The sequence below is a fragment of the Phascolarctos cinereus genome, unplaced genomic scaffold (assembly GCF_003287225.1).
Source record: "Phascolarctos cinereus isolate Bilbo 61053 unplaced genomic scaffold, phaCin_HiC Scaffold_5;HRSCAF=322, whole genome shotgun sequence".
NCBI classification, from domain to species: Eukaryota; Metazoa; Chordata; class Mammalia; order Diprotodontia; family Phascolarctidae; genus Phascolarctos; species Phascolarctos cinereus.
Genome location: NW_027555958.1, coordinates 160,935,157 through 160,952,883, shown reverse-complemented (window position 1 = coordinate 160,952,883; position 17,727 = coordinate 160,935,157). Strand labels below are relative to the sequence as shown.

Here is a 17,727-nt window from a genome sequence, read left to right as displayed (position 1 = left end):
GAATATAATAAAAAAAATTAATGAAGTTAATTTGTTTAAGCTCCATATAGTAAGATAATGAATTTACTTGAGACCAGTTGAAAGTGCAAAGAATACTTCCTCTTGATATTGACTCTTCTATAGATCAATAGCAGTTCCAAATGTAGTAAAAAAAAAAACAGACAAGACTTAACAGGACCTAAATTATTAAGGCTAGCTATGTTATTGCGAGAGAGTTCATTAACACACTCATCCATAGAGTGAGTTTCATGGACATCGGCAAGAGTTTCGTGAAACATCTTTCAAAGGGGATGTGTATCTCTCAATGGACTGGTCTTAGTGAAAAAATGTAATTAGGTAAAAATAATTACATTAGCAAATAAAACTTTTAATTGAAAACCTGTTGGCATTTAAACAGAAAAAAAAGCCTGCTTCACATCTGTTCCTTAATCATTTATAACTAAAATGCAAGAATTTCTCAATACTATATTTAAATAACATTTAGCCATCTTGGAATTTGTGTATAAATATTTCAAGGTGTTTAGAAATAGGGGCAGAAAAAAAATAGGATTATCTGGCTGAGAAACAGTGTATGTAGTAAAGAAATAAAATTATAGAGAAAATATGCAGGGTAAACTTACATGATTCATATGAAGATTGTATAAAATAGCCATGTTCTATATGTGTATATATGCATGCATACATATATATGTATACATATGTATATGTGTGTGTGAATGTATGTATGTATGTGTGTATGTATGTATGTATGTGTGTATGTATGTATGTATGTATGTATGTATATATGTACAGCAGCTACACAGCAGCACTGTGTGGAATAAGAAGCTGCAGTATAAAAAGGAACTCCCAAGATAGGGAACTCTAGTGTCACCTCAGCTACTCACTAGTTGTGTGGTCATGGGCTACTCAATTTGTCTTTGGCTTTCAGTTCCCTCATCTTTAAAACTGAGCAGCTTGAATAGATAACTTGAAGGACTTTCTATGTCTATAATTCTATGAATCTATGGAAAGAGCACTTGATTTGAAATCAGAGGTCCAGGACTCAGATCCCAGTTTTGCTTTTTACTACCTGAATGACCTTGGAAAAGTAATTTAATTTCCTTGAGCCTCAGTTTTATCATCTGTAAAAGGAGGGTATTGGAATAAATGACCTCTAAGGTCAGAGCTGTGATTCTAGAACTCCGTGATACAGTAGAAACAGCACCAAATTTGGAATCCTAGGACTAGAGTTTGAATAATCCTATTCTGCCATTTGCTATCTTTGTGACTTTGGGCAAGTCTTGTCCTCAGTTTTATCTGTAAAAATGACAAGACAGTTATAAATGAACTTTAAAGTTTGTTTCAGATTTAAATCTATAATACTGTGATTCTCTCATTATTAAGATCCCTTTTACTCTAAAGTTATAATCCTATGAACTCTAAAAAGTTGTCTAGCTGGTTGTGTACAAACTGTTCCTAATGGAATATTAAACAGGTGAATTTCTTGTAAAGTTTTAAACCCAAATCACTATTTGTGGATGTAAGGAAGGGTCACTTTTTGTGTTAGGAGCACTTTTATTCCAACTGAACTATGATTTTGCTGTAGAGAGCAAGCTTAACAGTTATGTATATACAAATATACACATGTAACTCTTTATATGTACATAAATTATGCATACATGTGTGAGCGTGTTTACACACTCACCATAGAGACATATATTGGAGAAGCAGCAATAGGCTATTGAATAGCTAGTGTCTAAGTCAGGAAGAGCTGAGTTCAAGTACCTCCTCTGCAACATATTGGCTGTGTGACCCTGAGCAAATCGTTTTACCTTTCTCTCAACTCTAGATCTATGATTCTATTATCTATGGCCTATAAACAGTAACATGGAGAGATATCAGGCAATATTTAGATTCATAGAAAATGCTTTTGTTATTCTGTCATTTTTCAATGCTGTCTGACTCTTTATGACTCCATTTGGGGTTTTCTTGACAAAGATACTGGAATGGTTTGCAGTATCCAGCTCATTTTACAGATAAGAAAACTGTAAGTGTCTGAGGTCAGATTTGAACTCAGGACTATGAGTCTTCCTAACTACAAGCTAGGTGCCATCTACTGTACCACCTAGCTGCCCATCAAAAATGCTACAAACTTAGTTAAAAGTATTCATGTATTCCCTCTGAGAATGCCTCCAATTTGCCATGTGTGTACTTTATATGCACACAGTATTTGTATATTGCATCCCCAATTAGAAGATGAGCTCCTTGAGGGCAGGGACTGTTTTTGCTTTTCTTTGTATCTCCAATGTTTAGCAAAGTGCCAGGCACATAGTGTTTAATAATTACTTATTGACTTGACTTGAAGCATTGCCTCAGTTTAGACCCCAATCATTGTCTATATGGGTTAATATTATCCATTCCTTTCAGCACTACCCTTTCTAGTAAATCCTCAATGCCATTGCTTGATTTTTTTTTTTTAATATACCAATCACACATCTTGACTCTGTAGGACTAAGGCTGCACTCGTGCTCTTCTGAGCTTGCAGTTATAGCTGGCATATGTGGTTCACTTTACCTCTGAAGGGTGATGAGTTTTTTGCTCATTGTAATTGCCAGATTTTGAAGGTCTGGTAGATTGAGTAGATTCTAATTCAATCCCAGAAAGAAAGATCCAGAAAATAAAATAGAAGTTGTCCAACTTAACAGCTCCACTAAGGGGACATGCAGGTTGGAGGAGAAGTGTGAAAATTTAGTCTCCTCAAGATATGAGTGAGACTGCTGCTTTACAGGAAGAATACATTCTCTAAATAATGTCAGTCTCTACTAACTCCAATAAGTTGGTAGACCAGGACAGAGGTCAAAGCTCTGATACCTTAAACTTCAAATTTTTTCTTAATTTACACATTGTGTCATTCTAGTCATAGCCACCACTCCTGTCCCTCATGCCCTAGCTCCACTATCCCATGATCTGTCTTACTTAAGTAACCTCTTAACATAGCATCTATCAGTGAAGGGATTATTTGAAGATAAGATGACTATATCACTCCATTTGTTCAATAAGCCTGAGTGGCCCCTTCTTACTTCTAAAATAACACACAAACTCCTTTGACATTTGAAATCCATAACATATTATCTTCAAGGTATCTTTCCATATTGCTTTCCCATTACTCTCCCTCCCTTGTGTGCTCTGTGTTCTCACCAAAGTGGCCCACTTGCCTTTTTCCATATACAATAAATTATCTTCTACTTTTATGCTTTCATACAGGCTGGCCCCTGTGCCTTCCATGGTCTCCACAATCAACTCTGCTTCTTGAAATCCCATGTTTGGGGCAGCTAGGTGGCGCAGTGGATAGAGCACTGGCCCTGGATTCAGGAGGCCCTGTGTTCAAAGCCAGCCTCAGGCACATAACACTTACTAGCTGTGTGACCTTGGGCAAGTCACTTAACCCCATTGCTTAGCCAAAAGAAAAAAATCTCTTGTTCCCTTCAATTCAATTCAACAAACATTTGTTGAGTCCCTGTTGAATCAGTGGAAAGAACACAGGCTCTTCAGTCAAAGGATCTGGGTTCAAATTCAGACTCTGACATTTGCTACCTGTATGAGCTTGGGCTTCTTTACCTCTTTGGGTCTCAGTTTCCTCAACTATGAAATAAGATGATTGGACTCTACCTGTAAGCTCCAGTATTTCCAGCTACACTTTGTTGTCCAGTTTGTGATACTATGTGTCAGTCACTATGCTAAGTACTAGGGATAATAAAGATTAAAATGATGTAGTCTTTCCTTCAAGAAACTTACATGGTGCTGGAAGGAAACAACAGTTTCAAAGTATATTCAAAAAGTTATTTTTACATGGAGGAAGAGAATCACCTTCACAGGGGAAAGGGTTGGGCAGCATCTAGAAAAGCCTTCAAGGTTAAGTTCAGTCAGGTGCCACCCCTTAAGTACATATATATGGTCTCCTTCCTGTAGAATTGGTAGCATGTAAGTTCCTTGCAGTCAGGGAGTGTTTCTTTTTTGTCTTTGTTTTCCCAGTGCCTAGCACTGTGCCTAAGTAAGTACTTAGAAGAACTTGTTCAACTGAGCCCTTTTAAAATCAAAACAAAACAAAACCTTACTTTAAAAAAGGTCTTGTTTCTGGATAATCCTATACCCTATGGGTACTTACTTCATTTCCATTTTTCCCTACCTCAAACTGTTATGAATATTTTATTACATAGATAACTTTTCCACTGTTTTTTAATTCTCTGGAGTATATATGTTCAACAATGGGATCTCTGAATTGAAACTTAATGAATACTGTAACTATCTGCATGTATACATATAATTTATGAACTTGACCCTCATCCTAACTCGAGAGAAAGTAGAAGCCAACAGCATTCCCATCAATCAAAGGCAGTCATTAGCAGTCAAAAAAGAGTTCCCCCCAATAAACATTTTCTTCTAACACTAAATGGCTCTTCTACTGGTGGTTATCTATTGTTAGTCTATACAGCTTATATTCTCCCCCTTTCTTGCTAAGCACCATTTCTTTCCTTACCTTTTAGGGTGAAAATCAATAGTAGTGTTGCTTTTCTTTTTTTCTTTTTTCCTGATGGGACTGATGACTAAGGGAATAATTTTTCATGTGTCTAGTGTTGAGAAAGGTTAGCATCTGTAATTATTCAAAGTTTGCAGATGCAAAAACAGATTGAAGGTGTTTTTTTTTGTAGTTGAAAGGGCAAATAATTAGTGTGGCTAGGACTCATAATCCAGTTCTATTCTGTTAGTTCATGTTACTTTTCTGTGCCTCAAACTGTACTTCAGTTGGGAATTCAAAAATGAATTGAGCCTCAGAATTAGAAGTTGCAGAACATATTTGCCACATGCCAGCTGGCATTCGAATCTCAAAAGGGACCTGCCTGCACTTATTTAAGAGAAAGATAAATGTGTTCACTGGATCTGTTACTATAAATTCATTTAGGAGCAGGGCTGAGACTCCACTAACATTCCTCTCTCGGCTTTGAGTTGTGGCTGGCAGATTTGGTTCACTTTACCCTTGGGAGGTAATGAGTTTTTGCTGAATGGTAAAGTGTTATCACATTTGATTCAGAACTCCCTAATAGCTATTTCTCTTAATGTTTAAATAAAACATTTGTTTGACATAGGTAGGGAAGAGAATATAAAATTCCCAATCCATCCACCATCTCATAGAGAACAGAAAGAATAAATATGTGACCCTGATTCACAATACAGTTTGTATTTTACCTGTTATGCTCCGTTCTTTGTATAAATTCCAAACTGATAATCATAAAATAAAGGTCTAAGTCACTCACTTTCTCTAAAGTCTTCAGTGTCTCTCTGTTACCTCTAGCATGAAATATAAAACCCAAAGCCTGGAATTTAAAACCCTTCATACTCTGGCTTCCACCTATTTTTCTTGTTTTATATTATTACCTTTTTCACACACTTCATTCTAGTCAAACTGTTTAGCTAGCAGTATCCTATCCATGATATTTCATCATCTGCTATTACATAATTAGTCCTCTTTGTCTGGAATATGTTTCCTATCCACTTCCACCTCAAGAAATCCTAGTTTCCTTCAAAACACAACTTAGGTGTTATCTCCTATTGATGCCTTTTGGATTTCCTCAACCCAATTCCCCTCCACTTATTAAATGTTTTTTCTCGAAACTGTTTTTATCACTCAACTCATTTTATATTTATGCATGTATCCATTGTAGTTTCTACCCATTTCCTAGCAGACTAGAATCTTCTTGAAGTCTGGGACTGTTTAACACTGCTCACCCCTCCTTTTTCTCCCTTCATTCTTTGTATTGCAGCTCCAAGCAGCAGGTGCTCAGAAAATGTTTGTTGTTATAACTGCCCCAAACCACTTTATAGTACTTCAGGTAGAGTGGTTGTTCAATAAACATTAAAAATAGTAAAAAAAAAATCTCTATCATTATGTACATGTGACATCTGTCCCCTAGGATTCTGGCATGGGAACAACAGGGAACAACTGTTTTCTCCATGAGAAAAATCTAGAAACATATATACATATATATATATATATATATATATACACACACATAATTATGTTATATATAATATAATATGCATAACATAATCATATATAACACAATCGCATTATATGTATTTATTAAATAGCCTAGGATGCATAGATTCATGTAATAGAGCTGGCAAAAGATATGGAGAATATCTGGCTTAACCCTATGCTAATTTTTTCTCTTTGCAAATTAGATTATTTTGAGTTGGTAGAAACAAAGTAAAAAAATAGAAATATCAGTTTTTTGTTCTCAGCAATTTTTGGAAGGTAATTTTGTTTTTATAAAAATATGCATAATCACTTATTTTAAGTGGAAACAAACAAACATTACCACCCAAGCATACTTCGTGGTTCCTTCAGTACTATGAGACCTCATCAGTCATGAGATACCTTAAGGTAGATGAATTTTCACTCAGTGTCTAGACCAATTTCCATTGCAATAGCTCTTAACTGCAGAAATTAGCATCCCTTCCCAGGTCTAGGCATTAGATAAAGCAGGCTTCATGTTAGTAAGAATTCAAACAAGGATTTAAAATATATATCAGTGGCATTTGTCAGTCCATCTTTAAGGTATTAGTTTGGATACACAGAGTGATTTTTGTTTCATGAATTTCTAGAGATCTTTCTAATGAAAGATGGAAGGACTACACCTATGGCTGAGTTCACAGATCCAGTGAAATATTTACATATTAGAAATATCAATGCTATGCCACTCAATAGATGTGGGATCAGGAAGTTAAGAGTTCTGAATCTGCAGTCATGTGAGCTATATTCAAATACAAAGTTTGCCATGTGCCCATATGCCTTAGAACAAATCACTTTACTTCTCTAGTTTCCTTTTCTATAAAATGAGAGTGTTGGACTAGTGAAGACCATCCCTACTCTCCTTTCTGGGTCCCAAATAGACATTTTTCTCTGTTCACCAATTACCCGTATTAGGAGGATGTGAGTAGTAATGATCATGTCTAACTCCTTTGTAGTTCTATTGATTATCATTCTTAGATAGATTCAAATTTAACTTAAGTAGTTTAGTTTTATTTAAACCCAAACTACCCCTTGTTTAGTAACATTTCTATTTTACATCCTTAAATGTAATTTCTTTTCTTTTTACTGCTATTTATCCCAGCATTTTGTGTATAATTACTCAATTTGTTCTTCAATGCTCTTTTATTGTATATACCTACCTATTTAATCACTTATCTAGGGTTTATACACAAATAGATAGTAAAGTTCTCTAATTCATATCATGCTGGGTTAAATTCACTGTAATTTAACAAAAAATTCATAAATACCTATTATGTGCAAAGTGCTGTTGCTACAAAAAAAAAAACCCAAACCAAACCAAAACAAAACAAAACCTTCCCTCAAAGAGCTTGCACTTTAAGAACATATCCATTTAATAAGCCACAATAAATCTTGGCACCTTATTGCCTTTTAATTGATTATTTATTTATTAATTGTGGTTCACCATGTTCTATATAATGTCCTATTCAATTTATATGTTACTTAATTATACTGAAAACTTTTAAAAGCAGAGGCATTGTTTAATTTGAGCCATATGAACACTGTAGTAGATAGTATTTTTTTTGTCTGCACAATGTCCCCACATGCAAACTAGAAATAAAAACATATTAGATGTAGTCGTATACTTTATTGATGATTCATAAATTTTATAATTTCAATTTATACAATGAAAACAACTTTATAAAGGAAAACACCTTGAATGACCTGATCAATGCAATATTAAGTCATAAGTTTAAATGACTAAACATGAAACATGACCCCTCCCATCTGCCAGAGAGGTGACAATCTTAAAATACAAAATGCGACATACATTTTTAGATGTGGCCCATGTAAAAATTTGTTTTATTTGACTATGAATATTTGTTCCAAAGGTATTATTTTTAGTTTTAAAAATATTTCTGTGAAAATAGTATGAGGGAGAATTTAAAATAAATAAATGAATACATATATAAATATGTATATATACACATATACTTTTATAACTAATGCCAACTTTGAGCTTTACCAGCAACATGTAGAAAAATGCTATATTTGTGAACAATAGGAAATTTTAGTCTATTTTTCATCTTAGTTGACAGAAATTTTTAAAAATCCAATGTTTGGTGTCAATTTTAATACAACTTAGAAAATGGTATTTTTGTTGTGGTTTCTTAAAATAGAAAGTTTCAAGTTATTTTTAGAAAACCTGGGATGCAGGAGGCTGAATGTAATTTGAAAATCACTACCTGCCCATCCAATTGAAAACAAAACAAATCAAAACTCATGTATAAAGAGCTTAGGTACCCAAATCCAACATACAATTCTATAGTAAAACATATGAAAATCTCATTTACTTGGATTTTTCAATTTATTCAGTGTGAACTTTGGGGGAAAATAAAATTTTCTACGTTACTTTTGAGAGGTGCTGAGAGAAGATATTAGCGATTTAAATTTGTTTTCTCCTACTTTAATCATTTAATTCTAGATGAAACATATAACCAGTTGTCTGGGAAAATGTAAAATTTTCTCAGGCTGTAATTTGTCCATGAACAGAGTGATATTAAGCCACTTGAATATGTGACCTTTGCTTCTAAAGGAAATAACAAAGAAGAACTGTCATTCATTTTATTAAGAGTAACCCTAGGCTTGAAACTCACACTTCCTGAACATTGATGTTGATAGTAGTTATTAATACAATATGAAAAAAGTTGGCAAATTATATTATAAGAAGACAACATATAAAAATTCTTTTGGGATTTCATTGTTATCAGTATTTAATTGCTATTTTCTCAAGTAAAGTGTTAATTTCAATTTATCTGCAATGAATTATCTTACTTTTTATCCTTTTGATACTCTTTGTCAATATTAGTGTTGCTGAGCACTTGAAATTCATATGATCATAATTTATAGGTGGAAGGGTCTTCAGAGGCCATTCAGTCCAACTTCCTCATTTTACAGATAAGGAAATGGAAACCCAGAGAAATTGTGAATTGCCCAAGTTTATATATCTAGTAAGTGTCTGAGGCATGATTTGAACTTAGCTCTTCCCGATTCTTAATCCAGCACTCTAAAAACTATGTCCAACACACAAAACTCTAGCTTGATCATGGATGATCCATCCATGTTTAAAGATATGAAGTCATTTCATTGGTAAATGTTGTTGTATTGTTCAGTCATTTTCAGCCAGGTCCAACTTTTCATGACCCCATTTTGGGATTTTTCTTGGTAAAGATACTGGAATGCTTTGCCATTTCCTTCTCCAGCTCATAAAGAGTGATAATTATTTGCTGCAATAGTATGAAAGGCTTTTTAGGACCTTCATAACCGTGCCCTTTCCAGTTGTTTTTATACCTTACTGCCCTCCTCATCTTACTCTTTGATCTAGTGACACTGGTCTTTTTGATGATTCGCACACATAATGCTCCATCTGCTGTCTCTATACATTTTCATTGACTCTTCTCCATTCCTGGAATGTGCTACCTCCTAGTTTCTCTGGGTTCTTTCAAGTCTCAGATAATCTTAATCTTCTCCAAGAAGACTTCCTCCTTAATTTTAGTGCCTTCTCTCTGCAACTACCCCCAGTTTATCTTGCATATATCTTGTTTGTACATAGTTATTTGCATACTGTTTCTCTCACGCTGAACTCCTTGAAAACTTTTTTTGACTTTCTTTGTATTCCCAGTGCTTAGCACAATGCCTGGAATATAGTAAGCACTTAATAAATGCTAGATAACTGTCTTAGAATTTGAAATTTTATTAAGTACTTTCCATTAATGATTATGAGTTAATATTTATACATTATGGTTAGCTTATAGCAAACACTCGTATTCCCATTGTTCTTTCTGGAAGCTGAGACTATAAGATGAAAAAAAATTTTCCAAGTTGTTTTTAGACATTATTTATTGTCAAGCATTGTATTTTTAATGCAAATTTCATTAGTTCTAGGATGTAAGCCCACTCTCTCTATTATGATCTGGTGATTGTGGGAAAAGAAGAGATACACCTAATAATTTGCCTTCTATTTTTGCTATTTAATTCAGTTTTTCATGTCCATAATCATTATCATGTAGCTTTTTGATAAATTTAGATACTTTTGGAGTGTTGCCACCAGAATGCTAGCCCAGGACAAATAGATATATCCCTGTAATCTTGTGGGAATGCCACTAACTGACAAATTATCTCTGTCTAGATCTACAATATGCAGAAGAATAGCACTATTCAGCCAAGTGGGTTAAAAATTTTTTTTAAAGCAGTCAAACTCATTACTTAGTACCAAGTGTATAGAAAACAAGGGCATATGATAAGCACATTTCTTAAAGTTAATGTAATTTTTTTTCAGATTTCTATGTCTACTTGGAGCTCTTCAAGTAGAATATTATATGAAATCAGCTATACATGTATCAACATATATGTATGATCCTTAAGGAATGTGGGGATGACAAGAGCATTGCACTTGGAAACAGAAAATGTGGGGCAGCTACATCCTTTCTGCTGCTTTCAAGTTGGGAGACTTTGGACAAATAATTTCACTTCTTTGTACCTCATTTGCTCTACTTGTATCATTACGGAGTTGGACTAGATAACTTCTGATTTCCTAACTACCTCTACTATTCAGATTGAATCTACTATTTTGAATAAAAATCTGAGCCACATTAGTAGATTTCTGAAATGCTGAAACATGTAATGAAAAGTAAACTTTATTTTGCACACCTGCATTTTATGGTGTAAAGCACAGTGGGATGCATATGTGTGAAACATCTGATCTGTGCTAATTTGCCATTACATTGCATTGTGGCAAATGCAGTAATCTACAGGGTTTTATCTATTTGGAACTCATTTCACGGCTGACTAATTATATAGATGAGAAGGGGAAAAAGCAAGCTAAGCAGATGGAACAAAGTTCATTCCCACCAGTGGTGTCAAGAAGGTCCTCTTCTCAGATGCTAGTGCTTGCACGTATCTGTCAGAAACAGTGTAAGTACAATCTTAACACAGCACTTGAGAACACAATAAGCTTCAGGTTTGTTTTGACTAGACAAAACTTTTTGTCATATACAGCACTTACAGAGGTTATTCATTTGAGGAAATACAGACTTGAGAGGATTAATATTCATTTTAGTTAAGCAACTTAAATCATCTTTTGTTCATTTGGAAATTTAAGGGGAAAATTAATATCAGGAGAATTGATAGTTTCCTGAAAGGGAATTAGTAAACTGTACCATGACCTGAAAACACAGTTATCTTTGGGACTGGGTCTTTCTAAATATCTAAGATGAAAGAAGCATAGGGCTTGTACATTGGTAAGATAATTAGGCAGGCACTTTTAAAATCTAATTTTGATTATATAATGCAATTGCTTACCTATACTACAAGCATACATGTGTATGAATTATATAGTTTAATATATTAACAGATTTCTTTTTGTATGTGGATCAGTCTATCTGCCTATCTTTCTAGTATCTGTATAATTTAATCTATATCTATCTATCTATCTGTTTATCTATGGGAACTTGGTATAGTAGAGAGCTACTCAAAACCAGGAAAACTTGGGTTCTATTCCTGCTTCTGACATATCCTGATTGTGTGACACTGGGCAAGTCACTTAACCTCTCAATGATCTAGCCAACTCTCTAATATTGTTAAGTGAAGAAAAGGGGCTGGACTGCTTGGGTATAGGGAATTTTTTCATCAGGGAGTTTCTGACATCAGTGAAATAACATGTCTAGTCCATGTATATGTGTATGTACATATGTACATATGCATTTCTCTCATCTGTTTATATGCCATTGTTTTTATATATAAAGCATGTTTTACAAAGTTCATTAGTGGCCCTGAGATCATTTACAGTTGAAGATCTCATTTAAGAAAGAAAAGCAATCCCAATAGACATATGTGTGTGTATGTGTGTGTGTGTGTGTGTGTGTGTGTGTGTGTGTGTGTGTGTGTAGTCACCTGGCAATAACGTCTTATTCAATAGAATGATTTAGACGGTGACACTGTTTTCTTCTTTGAAGAAAAATGATCTCTCAGATAACTTCTCTGAGACCCTGATTCATATATTTTACACATCATTTTCACTGCATTGATTTCATTCTAATTTCAGACTGATGCAGCTCTAATGTATGATGCCGTCCATGTGGTGTCAGTTGCTGTCCAACAGTTCCCACAAATGACTGTCAGTTCATTACAATGTAATCGGCACAAGCCATGGCGCTTTGGGACCCGCTTTATGAGTCTAATTAAAGAGGTATGTCATTAAAAAAAAAGTGTAGCTTTGTCTCTTTTGTCCTCAAGCTGCATGAACCCAGATAATATACTTGTGATGTTTTTGTTTTCTGGCACATGGGGACTTTTCCTATATAATTTTCTCTTTTTTCCCCCCCAAAACCATTGGTATTTTCATTTGAAAATGGTTCCAATGCTGTTATTAAAAGAACAATTATTTAATAATGGATACCAAAAAGGTGGGGTAAAGGGTATTGTAAATATGTGAAGTATTTGCTTAGACAAGCTTCCTTGGATTCTATGACATGGTAAATAGAGCCAAAGAACTAAAACATGAAAGCTTTATTGTGTACCTTTTTGTGGTGTTGCTTTTCTTTTTCTTATTTTTTTCTATTGAAATTTATGCAGTTATAAATGCATATAACTTGTTTTTTCAAGATTTGTTACTAAAATCCATAAATTATTTATTCATGTTAATATGATTTCTTTTGGTCTTAAATTGATGTCTGATGTGATAATTTACATTAATGAGTTCCGATAATGGAAATGTCTATATATTACTTCCCAGTAGTTTTCTGGACATAATATCCAATTATTTTAACAACATGAACAATTTACACATAAGCTACGAATCTGAAAAGGCTATAATTATATCATAAGTTTAGAACAAGAAGGGGACCTTAGAGATCATCTCATCCATCCCTTCTCCCATTTGATATATGAGGAAATAGAGTCTCAGAGAGGTAAAGTAACTTGCCCATCATTGCTTCCAAAATTAGTGGAAGAGTTGAGACTCAAACCAAGCATAGTTTATTTTACTAATTTCCACAATTACAAATACTATTTTCTGGGGAAATCAAGCTTTTTGCTGCTAGTCATGACCTTATCAGGTTGAGAAGATAGAATATTCATTCTCCAATCACCTGCATCCCCAGCTCAGTCCTCTTTCCACTTGCAAATGCCCTTCAATTTTAAATAGTTTTAAATATTATTGTTTCACAATTTTGAATGTGAAACCAAATAATATAAAAAAGTGATTATTCCAAAGAAGATGTGATTGTCACCGAAATTTGGATATAAATTTTCCTAGATGTAACTATCTTCATAGTAAACATACAGAGTAATTTCACTTTAGTATGAATCTAGAAGTAATATTTTGTTCATTTCAATCTGAGGGAACTGGCCTTAGAATCAAGAAAATTTAATTTCTAGTCCTCATCACACATACTGGAGATATGCAACCCTGAGCAAATAACTTAACCACTTGGTGCTCTAAGCAGCTCTGAGTTACAAAGGCAACTGACTCTGATAGAGGGTGTTACCTCACTGAGTGTTCCCTAAATGAATAAAAGCACAGAATCTAGCCTATTTCAATCATGCACATATATTATAAAAGAGCAGTCTAGATCATCTCAGAAGAGAATACAAAATACTTTTGTTGTGAACTATTACTCTTTCCATCCTGGGAGACATTCATTTGTTCTCCCTTTACCTTTTACTTAATTATGGACATTATTTTTTCTTTCCTCGTAGGCCCACTGGGAAGGCCTCACAGGCAGAATAACTTTCAACAAAACCAATGGCTTAAGAACAGATTTTGATTTAGACGTGATCAGCCTGAAGGAGGAAGGCCTTGAAAAGGTACTTGAGAATTACTTACTTGGAATAGGATATAAAGTATAAAACAACTCCTCCTTCCCTATGAAAAGAGTGCTAGGCTGTGTGCCCTGACATCTCACTGAACACAAGGATATATCTTACTTCCATGAATGAAGTTACATTTAATGAATATCTCAACAAAGCAAATTTCCCTTTATAATCACTGAAATAGAGAATTGGCATACAATTAGTGAATGGAGTAAAGTGTTCCTTTAGGCAATTTGAATATTTTTATTTGTGCCACATGTTTTTCCTATCACTTTGAGATGCATACCATGTTGATTGGTTTTAGTATCTCATTACCATTATAATTAAAAAGACTTGGTTTCCTATAGGTATTCATATATAGTTTATATCCATTTAAGCTTTTAGAGAACCTGCCACCTTGTGTAAGAAAAATAATCAAATGAGAAAGCATATTCTGGGTCATATTAAACAATTAAACAAAAAAAACCAGTTAAAGCATAGTTAATTTAATACATGTATATTTAATGTACAAAATATTTCTTCAGGGAGCTAAGCCCTTTTTTCTTGATTTAACTCCACTGTCTTAGAAGACAAACTGTAAGAAGGGACTGGGAATGATAACAGAATATTTGTTTATCTTAAAATTATTTGAATTTAATTTTGCTTATATTTATAAAGGACCCAGCAAGGTATTTTCCTAAGAGATGCATTGGAAATCACAGATAAAATAAATATTTAGGTGGACAGATGAAGAGAAATTGTGATTGAGGTAAATATTATTTCAGAGTGAGTTGGATATTTTTTAGAGGCAGTGTGGTGGATGGACAGAGCTTGCCTTATATTCAAGAAGAGCTGGGTTCACGTCTTGCCTCTGACATCCGCTAGCTTTGTGACTATGGGCATGCCATTTAAATTCTCAATGCCTTAAGGCAGGCAGCTCCTTAAGACTATATGTTACAGATATCATGTATCTGCATTGTCATGTGTTGCATTGGTGGAGAGAATTTCTTCCCTTGTTCACTGGAGTTTCCATGTACTGATGAAATCACAAATCATGGTTCTTAAAAAAAAAGAGAGATTGTCTTATAACTCATTTGTAAACTAAGAGTTAGAAAAACTTCTATTCTTGTACATGATGAAATATAAATTCAGGAACTGCATTGAACAACTTGTGCATAATACCTTTATGTCCATTTTTCTTGGTGTCAGTTGCTGAATTACTTGTAATTCCTGTGAGTGCATGGATAAAGGTTCTCCCAAGGTTTTTTTTTTGTTTTATTCTTTGAACTTAAGACAGAAATCAGTACATTAAGACAATTTGTATTTATATAAATTGCACTAAAATTTCAGCTGAATTGCTTCTATACATATTATGTAGAATTGTTAGTGTGTTGAGGGGCAGAATCAGGTACACAGCAGACTATCCTAGGGGTTCGTATCCCAAATCTCAGAAATGTAATGTAAAATCTGTATCAACATTATTGTATGCAATCCCTCTCCTAATGTGAATCAGAGATTTGTATGACTTTTGATCCTGAAAGTAGATGTTAGTTGGCATTAGATTACAAATTTAAAGGAAGCTATAAGAGATAAGGTAACTTGGGATGCGTATTGAAGTCTAAGGTTAGAGTAGACTATGGATCAGGAGTCCCAGGTAAGGCAAGGTTTAAAGCACCAGTTAAGGACATAGATCTGAAGAAAAGATAATCTGACCCTTTGAGAGAGAAAAGAACACAGAGAGGGAGGCTGGATAGGAAACAAAAAGTCTTCCTGATATATACTAGAAACAAGCAGTGAGGCATTTGCCGGAACCAGGGAGCTTTCAGATCCTTCCTTGAGTCAGTAAGTGACCTCTCACATAGGCAGTACATTTTTTTGAGGCAATTGGGGTTAAGTGACTTGCCCAGAGTCACATAGCTAGTGAGTGTCTGAGGTTGGAATTGAACTCAGGTCCTCCTGACTCCAGAGCCTGTGCTCTATCCAGTGGGCCACCTAGCTGCTCCTAAGAATACCTTTTTTTTTTTTGGTAAGACAATTGGGGTTAAGTGACTTGTCCAGAGTCACACAGATAGTGATTATTATGTGTCTGAGGCTGGATTTGAACTCACTTCTCCTGACTCCAGGGTGAGTGCTCTATCCACTGTACCACCTAGCTGCCTATGCAGTACATTTCTGAAGTTAGGGTTTCCAACTCCAAGTCCAGGATTATTCCTAGAAATGTAGGACCCTGGACTCATCACATTATATGCTACTCCCTCTCAAAATATTCACCCCTGAAGTTTCCAAACAGGAAAACTTCTATTAAAAACCTGAAAGAGAATAGGAACAACAAAAGGACAGATTGAAAGATATGTGTAGAAGGGAAAAGAGCAATCCCATCTACCTTGTTTTGGTCTTCATGGAAGATACATTATAAGGCTGTTTGATTATTATTCCACAAAAACGTCCTACTTCAATGTCTCATAGTGGTGTGCATGTGATACAAGCTTCTTAGAGATTGATCCAATGACCAATAGGTTGACAGCAAATAGGTTGATTAAGGGAATGAATCATACTAATCTAAATATTTTTACTATAAACAAAATGAGAAGACAGAAGGAAAGGGCAAATAAATGGAAGGATGGCTCACAAGTTCTCTTTTGAAAGGCAAATGAGTGAGTTGTTGACAATGATTTTTATTATGTATCCAAGAGCAACAAGAAACATGATTGTATGGGCTATTTTGTTATCCTATATTACAGTGCTCATGATAAATAGCTGCAAAAAGATCATTATGAAAATAATTGTAGTCTATACACCCAAATCTATAGCAGAGGATAAAAAAGTAGATAAATTCTAGAAGAATTTAATAAAATCTTTCAACTTAAATAAATGTACTCTTAAATATTTGATAACTTCAATTTCAGGTAGGCTTAGGTGAGAATGGCATAAAATATGCTGAGAACAAGAAGAAAGAATTAGGAATGAGAGATGCCAAAAATTTATAGACTATAAGAAGCCTTTTCCCTATATATCATAAATATTTTCTTTAAAAAAGAATTAGAAGACTCTAGACATAACAAATAGAATGACATCACAAAATGAAATAAATTCTCAATTAATAGACAACAAACAAATTATTACTGATGTGGGAATCATTCCAAAATCAGCTATGAGTATATGGACTGACCATCAACCTCTTAGAACAAAGATCAAAATTTGTGTAAAGCCAAAAGAAAGGACATAAATAAGAAAAAGATAAGTGTGATTAAATCAGTTCTAATCTTATATATGTCAACTATTTGTTAGAAACTAAAATTCAAATATATACAGGACATAATTTTAATAATTTCATATAATATAATAAAATTGTGTAAATTGTAATAGCAAGAACAGCATAAGAGACTAAAAAGCATCTAACAAACATTTCTTACTTGAAAACAAAGACATATGGTGGCCAAGGAAAGTACTGGTTTACAGGATAAACTCATTTGTAATATTTTACAGAGAAGGAAGAAAGAAGATTATATCACAAACAAAGTAGAGCAAAAACGAGTTTAAAAAATATTTGATGAGAGATCCAATTTAGTATAATCTTCCTGAATGCATGTAAGGATTAAATAGAAAGAAAACAATAAGCAGAAAATGGAAAAGACTTGCAAGTTTTTAAAAATTATAACTTTTTTTATCATCAAGAAAGGTACAAGCCCTGAACTTAGATTCTAACATCATAGTCTTCTATGTACTTTATAGAAAAGGTGGAAATGTCACTGAAGAGAAGAAAGAAAGGAAAAAAAAAATAGATTAGACCAAGGGTGAGAAGAGATCTTTCCCAGAGGTGACACAGTTGTGAGGGCATTGAGGGACTG

General features: G+C 34.1%; 1 protein-coding gene across 1 annotated transcript in view; it reads left to right on the top strand.

Annotated features, from left to right (window-relative positions):
• Nucleotides 1-17,727, top strand: part of GRIK2 (glutamate ionotropic receptor kainate type subunit 2) — a 798,700-nt gene that overhangs the window by 464,195 nt on the left and 316,778 nt on the right. Inside the window, exons 8-9 of the mRNA XM_020998276.2 lie at nucleotides 12,132-12,275; nucleotides 13,787-13,894. Coding sequence (XP_020853935.1) covers nucleotides 12,132-12,275; nucleotides 13,787-13,894 — 252 coding nt within the window. The remainder of the gene's footprint in view (nucleotides 1-12,131; nucleotides 12,276-13,786; nucleotides 13,895-17,727) is intronic.